Raw genomic sequence first — 15561 nt, 5'->3', positions numbered from 1 at the left:
GATCCAGCGCACATGAGGCATCTAAAGAGCTGTTTTACAGGGCCCTGATTGTTTTGGAAGGCGCGCTGAGGGCCTGGGGATTTTTACAGTGAGCTTTAAATGGGTATTGAAGCCTGGGCCCAGCTGGGGACCATTATAGTACACGTTATCCAAAAAATACCAGGGCAATTATTTCGCATACGGGATAGTTCTCCATTCTTTTTTGCTTCCCTTGCTCACACACATGCAAGAAGCGAGGTCTAGCATGGTTCGGTTAGCCCCTGATGGTAGATAGCGCAACTACACCATTTTGCAGTCAAAATCATCTTTATCCATTGACAGCCAATCAGAATTAGCAATGCATTCTGATGAAATGTAATGGCAGTGGCCAATCAGCACAATCAGGACCAGTACAGTCACACTTTAGTTTGGGCTACAATTCTGACTATTAACTAACTATTAACTACTTTTGCCTAAACTCATTACTGCTTATTAATAGTTAATAAGGTAGTTGTTAAGTTTAGGACTGGGGTTTAAGAGATCTAAAATATGGTCATGCAGAATAAGGCATTAATATGTGCTTTATAAGCACTAATAAACAGCCAATAGGCTAGTCATATGTATTCCTAATAAGCAACTAGTTAACAGTGAGAATTGGTCCCTAAACTAAATTGTTACCTCCAGTACAAATATCTAAACATTTTTAAAATCAAAATACATTTCAGAAATTAATTTCTGAAAAAAATTGTTTAAAATTGAGTTTACGCTTAAAAGAAGAAGAATAAAAAAAATCTGCCAATGGGGTAATAAAAATAAACGTAATTTAAAGGGAAAAAAATGTTTGCCCTCATTGGCAGACATTTATTTTCTCATTTTATTCATAAAGTCGCACTTTGAAGCATTTTTCAGAAAACAAGACTTTGTCATTTTTCTTCTAAAGTAACTGTATCTAGATTTAAGAATGTTTCGATATTTGTACTGCAAAATAAGATAAAAATGATGAGGCAGAAAATAATTTTTCGCAGTGTAGTCAGATTTACTGCTTAGGCGATTGACGTTTGTGCCCAGAACTAAGCGGCCAAGAGCAAAGATGGCACAGTTCAAATTGTGCACTTCTGAGACTCCCTGCACCAGCCAAACAGAGATTAATGAGTATGTTAACGGTTATTTTTTCTCGATCTTTGTGTCTTGAATGTGTAAAATTGAAAGGAGTAAAAGGATCTAAGGAAAAACTTTTTCAAAGTAACAGCACAAGACTATTTAAATTCCGTCTCATGTCAAGCTATTAGCGTTAACCGCTGGATATACGGCTGGGAGATTTGATTGTGATCCAGGGTATGATTGCGATGACATGGAGCAATGTTTGCTTTGAACTGGTCCCTCGCTGTCCCCCTATTTGCTTTTTTCTCTCCACCCTGCTGGCTTTTCCGCGTCTCCCTTCAGCCGCAAGCACCAGTGTCATCCATCAAGTTCCTGCAGCTCTTCTTGAACGCCTTTTCACGCCAGCCAGATCTTAACGCGGTGACGCATACTCCAAGCTATGATTCAGACTTGTTGCAATGCCACAAAATGCTGTGCTAATGCTCTTCTTTCTGTTCTCACCGAGCCAAGAGTCATAGCTCTTTCTGACAGAGAAGTCTTTCCAGTTGTTTTTCACTGTCCTTTCCCGTCTGCACTGTAGGACGTCTTCGCTCTGGCAGTATCAGATGATGACAGGGCACTCTAGGGTGGCATGTGTTTTCAGTTAGATGGTTACGCTACCCTTGGCTGGCCTGTTTCTTCATGAGACTGGCAGTGAGTGTGCAGGAGGAAGTAGATGGCTGAGGTGGGTGTGTCAGTATGTATAGGATGGGTATGCTGCCAAAAATATTTTTATTAATAATTTTTTCTCTTGTTATATAGTAAATATATCTAAACATTATTCAAAGCTAGATAAATGTACTTTTAAAAACAATTTAGTTTTTTGCTCTGCAAAATTTTACAGGTGAAAAAAAAAAAAGCAGGAACAGATGTGAGAAAAGCTGTTAAATTATATAGGAATGATGCCAATGAAATAAACATCCAAAGATATTCCCTAAACCAACTCTAACTTCTCTCCAAACGTGGATAATTTAATAATATTGCAGTGAAGTGTTACGCAAAAATGTGTAGACACATCAGAACAAGAGCCTCATCCATTGTGGATCTTCAGGTTAGCTTTGTTGCAAAGTTACAAAGCTCCGCCCACACAGAGGTAATTGATGAATCAAGAGGCTTGCTATTGGTCGGAACTGCGAATTTGTGTCAAAGCTCATCAAACTTGAAACTGACAGGAAATTCGCATAGGGAAATTGTTTCGAAAACCGGAGTCAAGTGAAATTATTTATCATGCTGAGTCACATTGAAATGACTGGATTTTACTCACATAATTTGAGGCCAAACCTCATCAGGGCTGCCATTTTTTGACTTGCTGAATACTTGCTTTATCTCTTCTACAATGGCATTGCTTTATATTTTTACTATGGCATCCATAGCTGAATTTATTTATTTTTTGCTTGCATCCACACCACTAGGTGTCGGTATAAGTCCCAGAGGACTGCCATATCAGCCATGGCAACGTTAAAAAGTGTAAGTGGATTCAAAATTGTTTACGTGTGTTTTCCCTGGAAAACAAGACCAAAACAGTGATTAGGACTTTTTTTTTTTCTTTGTAGTGCAGTGCAGGCCCAGAGAATTCAAGGCTTTTTAACCCAAACTGCTGAGTGGATTTTGTGTGTTAGTGGGTTTGGGTGAATTTATACCGGGGTGTCCATGTTTTCTTTGTTTGTTTGTGACAGTGTGGTGAGAAAATATGAGTTTATTTGTTTGTTTATAGTGGGTGTGACTATGTAGGTGTCTTTTTTGTGTATATGCTACAGTATGCTTGTGTGTGTATGTGTGCTGTGAGAGCGCAGTTGCTTCTCTTCCAGAGGCAGTTTGTGATGTCCCTCCTCTGTGTTCCTGCAGATGGAGACAGATTGGAACGGTTACTGCAACAGGCCTGCTTTCACTTAGACAGGAGACAGCCGTGTGTATGTATGTGTGTGTGCCTTCCATAACCACTATTCCTGCCACTATCCTCTGTGGCTTCTTTACTCGCACAGTTTTTCCACTGTAGAATGGGAGTCTTTTCATATACAGTTGTCTGTCCTCATTATAGCCAGGAATCACAGATAACTGTCATCCACCAGAGCAGTGAACTATGAGAGGATTATGGGTAAAAAAAAGGACTATAGAGAAATTGATAAAGGTAATTATTAGTTTAGTTTATGGTATCGCTGCTGTAGAGCAGGCTTTCACACGAAGTGCCTGGTTCAGGGTTATAAAGTTTGGTTTCTTGTTAGGGCAACAGATTTGCACTGCAAAAATCATTTTCTCAATCAGCGTTTTTGTTTTATAAAGTGTAAATATTTTTTAAATAAGATACATTTACTTGAGGATCCTGTTTTCATGGAATATAGTTTCTTACTCTTAGTTCACTGAAAATGTTTAGCATCAACATTACAAATTATGGTAACATTTTGCCAATGTTTTTTTTAATCAGTATACAATAAACATATATTATCTAAAAACAACCCCTTAATTTTATTTTTATTTTATTTCTCTATCATATTTATGTTGATTTTAGAACTTTTATATAGTTTTTCTTGAAAACAAGAAAAAAAAATACATTAATATTTCTGTTTATTAAAACTACATTTTAGGGGTTTATTTCCCACAAACAGAGCATTTCAAAGAAGATGCACACACACACACACACACATACACACTTACACTTCACTGCAAGTTCTGGGATTTAACATGAAAATATTAGACTCCCCTCAGGAAACTGGTATGGTGGTTTTGGCCCCAGCATGTGGTCTGGCTTTTCACTCATCATCTTCCTGCCAAAATCATTTATTTCATTGTCATAATCATTTATCAAAGACAATACGATAGTCTGTTAAGGCTCACAGCTCAATCGATGTACAGTCACATCTATCATGAGGACTGAGAGAAATCCAGACAGACAGAAAGAAACAGTAAAGGAAGGATATTCAATCAACCATCTATAAAATTTAAAGCTGAATGGTATCGTTTTTAGGTGTTCAGATTATTAAATCTTAATGTACAGCGGCAGCTGCAAATAAACCAGGTTTATTTTGTTTTCCCTGAGAAGTGTAAAAAGTTGTAAACTGTGGCTTTATCAAAACACTTTTTTTTTTTTTTTTTGACCATCCTGACTGACAATGATTGAACTAAAGGCAGGGCTATCTGTCTAACAGTTCAATGTCAGTTTTTGCGTTTCCATTACCACTAGTGGCATAGAAATAGCAATTAAACTAAATTGACTTCAAAGAATCAGCAATAGTTCAAAAGTTTGTTAAAAAATAACAAATTTCTATGGTACTCTTCACATAGCAGTGCATAGATATTGTTTAGCTCCCTCACACACACAAACAAACGTTCACATCCAAATCACATCACCGATCCCCTAGAGTGTGTCGGGGGCACAGACAGCAGAGTTGCACTACACAGAATGCTGCACCTCTGTGTTTCTCATTAGCATAGTGGTCTGGCCCCCTGATTAGCCACGATCATCACAAACAAGACATCAGTGATGCGAGGTGAGGCCCCACAAGCCCTTGGGAGCCCCAGATCACAGGCATGCTAATGAGGGCCCGCGTTACTGCGGCGTGAGGTGTCAGCCAGGCTTGTGACAGGTGCACAGAGGGGACGTTCGTGGGGGTAGGGTCCGGAGGGGAGTGAAGGCGTGTCGTAGTCCCCATGGCATCACCTCATCTTTTGTTCTTTATGCAAATCCATTGCTGTGGCTTTCTACAGCTAGGAATGTAGTGGGTTCGAGGGGAAGAGCTGTTAGAGTGCCAGGCCCGAGTTGTACACACACACACACACATTGTTACACTGCTATTTTAGAATTGTGACATCATATAAGTTGTGCGCATTTGCATGTGCATATAATTCCTTGCACTGTGATATTATCAAGTGTCAATATATACACATATATATGTTGTGCGTTGTGACATCACACTGCACTTGTCTTTGCAATATGACAAGTAAAACTCATATAACAATGCAAGGGCATCTATTTGTGTGCAAATGCGTGCAACCCAACACGTTGTACGCATTTGCACACACATGGATGCCTTTGTGTTGTCACATGAGTTTTAAGCATTTGCACACCCACATCTGTCCTTGTGTTGTGACATCATCAAACAAGTTGCACATATTCGCGTATGCACTTGTCTTTGCAATATGATTACTAAACGAGTTTCACACATTTTTGTACACTCTCATGTCATCAAACAAGTTGCCTGCATTCACACATGCACTTGTCTATGCGATATGTTTACCAAACGTGTTGCATGCATTTACACACACATTAATGCCTTTGCATTGTCATACAAGTTTTTACACATTTGCATGTTCATATGTCCTTGCGTTGTGACATAAAAAAATTTGCATACACACCTGTCTTTGCGATATGATTACCAAACAAGTTTCACGCATTTGTACATGCTCATGTCATCAAACAAGTCGCATGCATTCGCTCATGCACTTATCTTTGCGATATGATTACCAAACATGTTGCACGCCTTTGTACACACATATAGATGCGTTTTCGTTGTCACATGGTTTATGCATTTGCACACACTCATATGTGACCCTGGACATCACATATTAAGACCCTGGTCTTAAGTGTCAATTTTTCGATATTGAGATTTATACATTATCTGAAAGCTAAAGCTATTTGGCCGAGATACAACTATTTGAAAATCTGGAATCTGAAGATGCAAAAAAATCTAAATATTGAGAAAATCGCCTTTAAATTTGTCCAAATGAAGTTCTTAGCAATGCATATTACTAATCAAAAATGAAGTTTTTATATATTTACAGTAAGAAATTTACAAAATATATTCATGGAACATGATCTTTACTTAATATTGTAATGATTTTTGGCATAAAAGAAAAATCGATAATTTTGACCCATACAATGTATTTTTGGTTATTGCTACAAATATACCCCAGCGAATTTAGACTGGTTTTGTGGTCCAGGGTCACATATCATGGACACATTGCCCACATCTTTGCATTATGCCTTTATCAAATATGTTGCACACATTCATACATGCACGTCGTTGCGATGTGACCATTAAAAGAGCATTTGTACACGCATAGTTTTGCATTGTAACATCATGAAAGGAGTTTCACACATTTGCACACATGCATATATTTGCGTCGTGGCATCATCAAACCATTTTCACGCATTCGCACATGCTCATATGTCCTTGCGTTGTACCAAACGAGCTGCACATTATCGCACACACATATGTCCTTGCATTGTGACAACATCAAACGAGTTTCACGCATTCGCACATCATCACATGACTGTTCCATTAGTCCAGCCTCAGTAAGTGATTGGTTCATGCTCGGGTAATGCTGGAGACAGCAGTAGCTAACGCTAATGTTGTTTCCCTTGTGAAACAGCAGTGCTCGCAAGTCTGCCAGATTTGTTCGCAGATAATTAAAAAACACCCTCCAGCCCCTCCTCCTCACTCCTCTGTCACTGCATTCATGCTTTTAAAAGGAAATTAATTGCCACAAAATGTTGAAATCAACATATCTAAACCCAGGTTGGAGGTCCCAGAGGATGGACTAATTGGCCGTGAGGTTTTGTAATACTAAACCCAAGAGAGTGGATAAGTTTAGTGTAAGACCCCTCTGCGTGCTCGTGTGTCATTAATCACATATCCTATACACACACACACTTACAAAGACATGCACGTAGACATCCCAGCGCTGTTTAACACAACGAGGATGCTGCTGCAGAGTTGTTAGCACCATGCACACTAACAGCCAGCTCTGTAATATAACAGCCACGACTCAATTTAGCTGTTTAACCTGTAATCCCAGCAATATTTATTGAAGTGCAAGAGGGAAGAAAATTAGGCTATTAGGCTCTTGCAATTGAATGCATTGAGAGGAGAAAAGACACTCTGTTAACTGGCAGTTGACCTCTGCGGCCTGCAGCGAACGGTTTCATGGACGCGGACCGCGGTAATTACTGCAAATTGAATCACAGAGCGAACAGCGATGATTCCGTAATGAGCACTTTTATTGGCTGGAGCTCTTTGCTGTGACATGGTCCTCCCAGGCCTCTGTAGTGTGGCACACACACACAGTAGGACCCAATGGACCATGATCAGACGGAGATTTGTGTTCCTGAGGTGCCTGATGGGTAATTTCACACCATCGTGCCACACAAGCTGCTGTCACAAGACATGGATCTCTGATGGGTCATTAGCATATCCTAACTTATTCACTATGGGTTTCTCTCCCTCGTTCTGGCTTGTTTGGAAAGTTGATGAAATTTGTCTTTGGTTGTCATTAAGTCTGCCTGTCTGTTAGCTGACACGGTCCCTTAGTAACATATGGTGTTTTTTGTATGATGTGATAGGATGCAAATTGCAGTAGCTCAAGCACACAGTTATGTCGGGCTAAGAGCGCGAGCGCACACACCAAATGCATATATCTGTGCATGCACGAATGCTCTATTGCACACTTTTTGTCCGTCCCACATTATGTTGAGTCCTGTACAGCCATCAGAGGAATATAGGATGTTAATGAGGCTTTTTTGGAACTAGAGTTGGGGGCAGAATATGTCCGTTGTTGATTTGATCCAGACTTGGGCTCCTGTCCAGGGCCTGAAAATAAAAATGAACAGCCTGTGTGTATTTTAGTATCTAATCTCCGCCACCTCTTTTTTCATGTCCCCTCAGTTTCTCTCTCTGTTACTCTCTTAGCGTCCAAAATCCCTCCCGCCAGGTGTCCATTTAAAGTGCCAGCCAAACTAAACACAGGCTGTGGACCTGTCATACACAACTGCTTCCACTTTCAGTGTCCTCCATTTTTCTCTTTACTGCATCAGTCAGGTGTTTATTAGGCAACTATATAGTACAAATAAATAAATAACGTGAAAGTATGTTTTTTCATCGATGTGAAGTCATGCACATGACAGCATTGGCATGTATTTGCAAAGTGCATTTCACTGAAAATTTCACATCACACAAATGTAACTTTGTCAGTAGCTAACTGTGCACCTGACTATGTAACTGTATGGACCTGTCAACACGATTCATTTTCATTTTCTTTCTTTCTTAATCCTCTCTTTCTCTTTCTTTTGCCACAGAATTATCTCCATATGGAAATAGTGAAGGGTGGGGGTGTCGGGGTGTTGAATGGGGAGCTCTATATTAACGCCTGGCTGACATTAGCATTAGCACAGTGCATTGTGGCCTGTGGGCGATACCTGCCATCTGCATTAGGCTCCAGCCCTCAGGGAGCTTCCCTGCTCTCACTAACCCCCTAGTGTGACTCAGATTCTGGGTGAGTCACATACAGGCAGATCCTCTTTGACACAGCTTTAGAGAGCAGCCGGCCCTGCCGCACAGTAGATAACCCGCTAGGCTATCAGAGAGCTCTTGTCTCCCCTCTTAGGGTGATGTAATTTTCATTCAATCTCATAAAATGGCTGTCGCCGCACTGCAATGAGATGTCTTTCACATGTTGCCTGTTTAATTTTTAAACAGAAATGATCCATGAACCTCACCATAGAGGACTCTTAGCTTTGATTACATTCAAAGCCATCACTGAGAACAAACAGATGCGCAAATGACATGGAAAGCTATTAAAGTGTGCTATCTCAACCTCCCCTCGCACCAAATCAGAGAGTTAATAGCTAATATGTATATATTAATTCCGTCCGCTTGTTTTGTGTCTTCCAGGAAAAGATGAGCCCTCCAGTTACATCTGCACCACTTGTAAGCAACCCTTTACCAGTGCATGGTTTCTGCTGCAGCATGCACAGAACACCCACGGGATACGCATCTACCTGGACACCCACCCTACTAGCTGTTCGCTTACCCCTCGCATGGCCCTTCCTCCACCACTGGGGGCTGACGTCTTGCCCCGTTCCCCTCTAGCCAGCTTTCTGGGTGATGGCAGAAACCCTTTCCAGCTGTTGCATATGGGTGCCCCACTGCTACGAGATCCTCCGCCACCTGGATACATTGAAACCCGATTGGCATCTACCCCACCCTTTGTAAGCCCTCCGCCACCCCGCCATCCTCTGGAACGCCTTGGCCCTGAGGAGATGGGTCTCCTGTCCCAGCATCCAAGTGCTTTTGAGCGGGTGATGCGGCTGACACCCATGGGCATTGAACCATCCATGGGCTTCTCTCAGCGTCTTCGTGAATTGGCGGGCAACAACAACAATGGTGGTCCCACTCCCCCTCTTTCACCTAACCGTGTGCCCCCCATGCATCGGCTTCTCAGCCCCACTCTGTTCCAGCCTGGCTCCAAACCTCTACCTTTTCTAACCACACCCTCACAACCGCCATCAGTTCCATCCAGATGCAATTCCTCACCACCACTAAATCAGGTCGGCAAAGCCAAGTCCTGTGAGTTTTGTGGCAAGACTTTCAAGTTCCAAAGCAACTTGATTGTGCACAGACGTAGCCACACTGGCGAAAGACCCTATAAGTGTCATCTCTGTGACCATGCATGTTCGCAGGCCAGCAAGTTAAAGCGCCATATGAAGACGCACATGCACAAGTCAGGCTCCATGGGGAGTTCACCTGAGCAGGGAGGGCAAGATTTGGCTGGAGAGGGGCTTAAGAACAGTGAGGAAAATGGCATGAGGGAGGGATTGGATAATGAGGAGGAGGAAGAAGAAGAGGAGGAGGAAGAGGAAGAGGAGGAGGAAGAAGAGGAACAACAGCAAAATGGAAGCAGACCTGAATCCAACCTGAGCATGGACTCGGAGTTTAGCAGAAACAGAGAGAATGGCCCAAGACCCTCCCCAGAGGAGAAACCTCTGTCCACTGACAGAGTGACAGAAAGCCAATACAACAACCTCGACAATCACTTGAGACTGCCACCGGGTAGCAGGCCATGCGAGGAGATGGACACAGATTCGGCATCCAGAGAGACTGACAGAGGCAGGGGGCCCATGGTGAACGGCAGAGGCTGCGGCCCGGAGGATCCCATCTCAGCTTTGTTCCACCGGAAGCCAATGCCTATTTCCAGCTCCAGCCTCACTGGGTCTTCCGCCAAGAGGATCAAGATAGAGAAGGATGTGGAGCTGCCACAGGTGCCCGTCATATCCCCTGAAAATGTGTATTCTCAGTTGCTTGCCGGTTATGCTGCAACCCACCACTTCATAAGGGAGCCCTTCCTGGGCTTCAACGACTCCAGGCAGTCACCTTTCGGTACTTCTTCCGAGCACTCCTCATCGGAGACAGGCAGCCTGCGCTTCTCCACCCCTCCAAGGGAAATTCTGGAAGGCGGTGGGATGTCGGGGCGAAGTGGCAGCAGTACACCTCACCTTCAGCTGCGGGGTCCTGGGCCAGGGAGACCACCCTCCAAGGAGAGTCGACGGAGTGACACCTGTGAGTACTGTGGTAAGGTGTTCAAGAACTGCAGTAATCTGACCGTGCATCGGCGCAGCCACACGGGTGAGAGGCCTTACAAGTGTGACCTGTGCAGTTACGCTTGTGCCCAGAGCAGCAAGCTTACCCGGCACATGAAGACCCATGGGCAGTTTGGCAAAGAGGTGTATCGCTGCGATATTTGCCACATGCCCTTCAGCGTGTACAGCACCCTGGAAAAACACATGAAGAAGTGGCATGGAGAGCATTTGCTGACCAATGAGGTCAAACTTGAGCAGGCTGACAGAGCTTGAGACCACTTACCAATGCACTGCATTATGGGTTTTAGCTGGATAGTCTTTTTCTTGACTATATATTTTTTGGAGTGATTTGATTTTTTTTTTTTTTTTTGTGAAAACAAACTGCCACCTGAGAAACAAGAACACAGGGAAATGTTAGTCTGCGGTTCTAAAACCCTTCTTGCATATCCCAGCAACTAACAGAGGAGTAGTCCATTAGGAATTCATGGAGCCTTTCTACTGTGCAATAATTTCTGTATTTATTGGATTATTTGTAATGATACATGGCATGTGCAGGTACATTATCGATGGGTTTCTAATGCATTCAGTTCCTGAAATTATATTTCTACACCCCATCTTATGATATGACAAATACTGAGATTTTGGCATTCAGCCAGTTTTGTGTTATAAACTAGTTTCCTCAAAGGAAACAAATGGGTAATTTCTAAAAGAAGAGGTCAGCTTCTAAAAATCTGAGAAAGTTTTCAAGTTATTGTTGCTGTCATTGCCCCCACTCATCATGGGTTATATTCAGTAGATAGATGTAAAGCACTGAATGTCACTTTGACAATAAAATATTCAACAATTTTAAGGGGCAAAAAACCCAGGGATGTTTAAAGGCAGCTGATAGGCAGTTTGACTGCATCTGAATGATTCTCTTTTGACAACCTTTGAAACGAATGAGATGAAATGAAATGCAAGTTCATCAACCATGATGTTTATGAGAACGATACCATGCAAATGACAACAAAAATGACTATATTTCCCCTACATTATTATGGTTCCCGTATATAAACAGTGTTGAGGCCACCAGTGTTGCATTACCGACATATTTTTTCAAAAGGCTGACATTTTTTAAAGCCCAGATTTTACTTTTAAAGATCAAAATGTTTACATTCACTCAAATTAACATCCATGCCATTTCTTCCAACTTCATCTATCCCTTGATTATTTTTGATTGCTTTCCAAACCTTGTACAAGGTCAAATCCTTTCATATGTTAATGAAATTATAATGTTTATTGCGCAGTCTTGACTAATTCAACCTGGATTCACTTGTTAAGGGAAGCCACAAACTTGTTACATATCAAATTGTTATCATAGGCTCATATGGAGGATTTTTTTAATGCTGCATTCCTATTAAATTTTTAAAGGGATGTGTTCATTCACAAATCAATCTATCATGGAATCAAAAATGAATTAGCAGCTATTTGGACACCAATATAAAGCACAGGTGCTCACCTGTAGAAATCATTTGAGTAAACACACACACACACACACACACACACACACAGAGGCCATTAAGCTGTAGCAGCATTACATGCACCATCCTGTGCGTTGTTGAAACTGCAATCACTGAATTGTGTTGGGGCTCTCTAGGAGCCCTGGGTGACTGCCTGTCCTCTAAAGGATCCTAGGATTAAATGATTTCCTCATTACGACCTCTGTTCTTACACACTGAATCGCCTCCACCTGTCTCCTTTCATACATGCTCAGCTCAAATTTACACCACAGTCCTCGCCTCCACCCCGCATACACCACTGTTCTCTATCTGCGTATTCACTATTTACAACATCCTGCCGTTTATATTCATGGCTTTTTACAGTTTACATTTTATTTTTGACTTGAATAGAAAGTTGAATTTAAGCTACGGCTGCACATGTTGCCCCGCTCGAAATCAGTCAGCTGGGTACATCATAAAGAAATGTACAGCACATTGATGAGAACCATTTTTTTAAACACGGATGTGTAGTTTATCACCTACTTGTCAGATACTTAGCAAACCTCTCTTTGCATAAATGACAGGAAGTGGCCATAACTTGAAAGAAAATCAGGAGGAAATGTGTTGTAGTCAAGAAAGCATGTTGAATTTAAGTGCTACCAATGGCTTTCGGAGACAGATGTAACCAGACAACACGGACGTGCCTCAAATGAATATTCAGCCTTTATCTTCGGATGTAGTTCAAACTCCTGCTATACAGCGGACAAAAACAATCCATGAACAAATTATCATAACCAGTATCATTTAAATTCATTAGGAGGAATCAAATCAAATAAAGTCGTAAAGGATGACTTCATTTATTTGGGAAATGAAGATTTGTTTGAGAAATTACTAAGCCATTTCTTTACTGATTTATTTAGATGGACTAGAGAATTATTGACAGTGGAGGTAAAACAAATAATTGGAATGAAAAAAAAAAAAAACTATGACACTGTCTAAAGGATGTTTACAGTGTTGAAGTATAAGGATACTGAGCTCTTCTGTATATGTGTTTTAAATGAGACAAATGTTTTGTCCTCTGTTTTTCTACAATATTGAATATCATAGCAGGGTTTTCTCCTTTTTCCCTTTGTTTCTTTCCCTCCCCGCCTTTTTTTGGTGCAGGTATTTCCGTAAATTTCTATGGATATATGCGCGTGTATGTTTTGTTCATTGTTAAATTCTCAATGTATTTGTAATTTCAGTGGCATTTTATGAAATGATGCAAAAAATCTTTATATTTTGCAGTCCATTATGAAATTGTGAGTCTATTCAAATGTTTTGTCACTATATCTGTTCATAATTTTGGTAATTCCATCCACAGGAGGATGTAAAAAAATAAAATAAAAATGAAAACAAACAAGAAAATAATCTTTTGTGATTTTTATTTTTATTTTTATTTTTGGTGTAATTACATCCAGGTCAATCATTTGTTTGTGTTATATGGTTGCACTTAGAAAATAAGTCATAAAAGTCATGTTAGTACTACATCATGCATTACCATTAGATAGTCTTTTGCAATCAGCAAACACTTTTTTTTTTTATTAAGTCTAAATGCATATCTCATTTTCCATTATAATCCACTTACACTTGCAAGTTAAACCCAGCAGGACTGATTTGCAATTGACCTTTGACCCAAGCACTTCACTAATTTGTACAACCTCTGTCTTCATTGCACCTGCCCTTCCTCCTCTTAGTTTAAGTGCAGAGCACATGAAATCTTGTCTGACCTCTTTTGACCTCTCCCATCTTACCTCATCCCGTCTTGTCTTTTGTTAGGCAGGTGGGTCTTTTGTAGCTCCAACAATGTTTCACGTTGGGGAGGGGAAGCACTTAAAAAACCTCTTCATAGAGCATTTACACATGGCCAGTCACAGCATAGACGTTTTCTTGAATGAGCCACTCATGTGGAGTCCCGTAGCCTAAAAGCAGTCTGACCTAGAGATATTGTAAACAAACAATTGCTCCATAGTTCATTCATCCTGTGTTGTTTTGTTCATCCTTCATGTTTAAGAAACATGTAGTGAATGTCCCTTTAAAGAAGGAGGGGTGAATATGGTTACAATGGAGCCGGACATCTGGGAGACATCTTCTGCCCGCAAACGTCCCAGTCCCAGCATGTCCCCGGCGGCTTGAGAAGTCAGATTCCCAGAGCCTCATTCATGGCACCAGTTTCCCCTCGAGGTCTCACTTTTTTCACACTCTAATTATGACCAGCCACACCAATGAGCTGCCAAGTAGCTCTGACCACGTCCCCACATGAGCTGGTGTCATAGTTCAGATATGGTGCGCCATTTAAGGTCCCTTTTGGGCGTTTGTAATGGCAGGTCCCACTGAGCCTGTCCTCTCTCTGCCATGGGAAGAGACATATCTCTCTATGGTGGTGAAGTAGCCCTTTATTTGTCAGGCCAAAACGACTAGGATCCAAATAGGTCGCACACAGAGAGAGTGGCAGGCAAATGAGGGGTCTGAGCGAAGCGCGGTCGCAACAAACGGGGTGTCAGCAGGGGTTGCGGCTCGCGCCTTGACCATGCCTCGCGACCACAGAGTCCTAGGTTTTCACCGGATGACAGGGAGTCTTCCCAGCAGTCCCCTGCTCTATATATCCAGTTACTAATCTCCGTTCCCCTGACCACTGACCAATCAAACTGCGTCCTGTGAGCAGGAACGAGCCCATGAGGCAGACAAGACGGCAACCAGGGAAAATCTGCTCCAGCTGGCTTGTCGTGGGAATGAGAGGGTATGGATAGTATTTTTTTATAAAACAGAGATGCAGGGATGTGTGGTTACGCTGTGGCTATTCAGCAGCTGTGGGTTCTGAAGATCTGTCCGCAGCAGAGATATGACCTAAAGGAACAAAACATTTGCGGTGTTAAAGACCATATATACGTACTTCCTGTCCTAGTTTAAGATGCCACCCGTGCCACTGAGTCACTGTCATATGATGATGAAAACTAAATTGATATCTTTCTTGTTATTTATATGACAGGACTGTGCAGAATCTACACCAGCAAATTTACACAGAGCAAATTTACATCAGTAAATTTAGCCTGTCACAAAGTTCTGCATACTCCCCTCCCTTGTGTGTTTATGTATTAAATATTTTGGCTAGCATGCAGAATCATTTGCAGCTACCAATAAAAGTGTACGCTCTTAAAAACAATTATTATTTTTGGCATCTATGTAGAACCTTCAACATCCATTCATTTTGCACAAAAAGGTTCTTCAGATTGTTAAAATGTTAACCCAGGCTCATAGGAAATGTCACTCTGCATACATTTCTGAAAAACTAAACAAAAATGTATGTACACATGCGTAGATTTTTACTGCAGTTTCCAGTTGAAATAAACACTAGAGGCAGAAAAACAGCAACAACTTTTATTCATTTTCACACAAATTATGCATGGGCAAATTAACGATAAAATAAAGACTTATTTTTGTGTGGTTCCTATCATAATGTCATGATCTCAAAAGACTTTTACCATGATTCGCAAACTAATACATTTTGATGTTTGCATCACAGAAACTGTAGTAAACTTGCTCTTTAGCTCACCTGGTACAGCATTGTACGGAGCT

General features: G+C 41.4%; 1 protein-coding gene across 1 annotated transcript in view; it reads left to right on the top strand.

Moving 5' to 3' along the window:
* The window catches only part of bcl11bb (BCL11 transcription factor B b), a 33713-nt gene extending 20344 nt beyond the window's left edge, over positions 1-13369 (top strand). Inside the window, exon 3 of the mRNA XM_058756279.1 lies at positions 8784-13369. Coding sequence (XP_058612262.1) covers positions 8784-10741 — 1958 coding nt within the window. The 3' untranslated portion in view covers positions 10742-13369. The remainder of the gene's footprint in view (positions 1-8783) is intronic.
* Positions 13370-15561: the final 2192 nt, after the last annotated feature.

This window comes from Onychostoma macrolepis, chromosome 20 (assembly GCF_012432095.1).
Source record: "Onychostoma macrolepis isolate SWU-2019 chromosome 20, ASM1243209v1, whole genome shotgun sequence".
In the NCBI taxonomy this organism is placed as follows: domain Eukaryota; kingdom Metazoa; phylum Chordata; class Actinopteri; order Cypriniformes; family Cyprinidae; genus Onychostoma; species Onychostoma macrolepis.
Note: the sequence above shows the minus strand (reverse complement) of the source record. Positions and strands in the feature narration are given on the sequence as shown.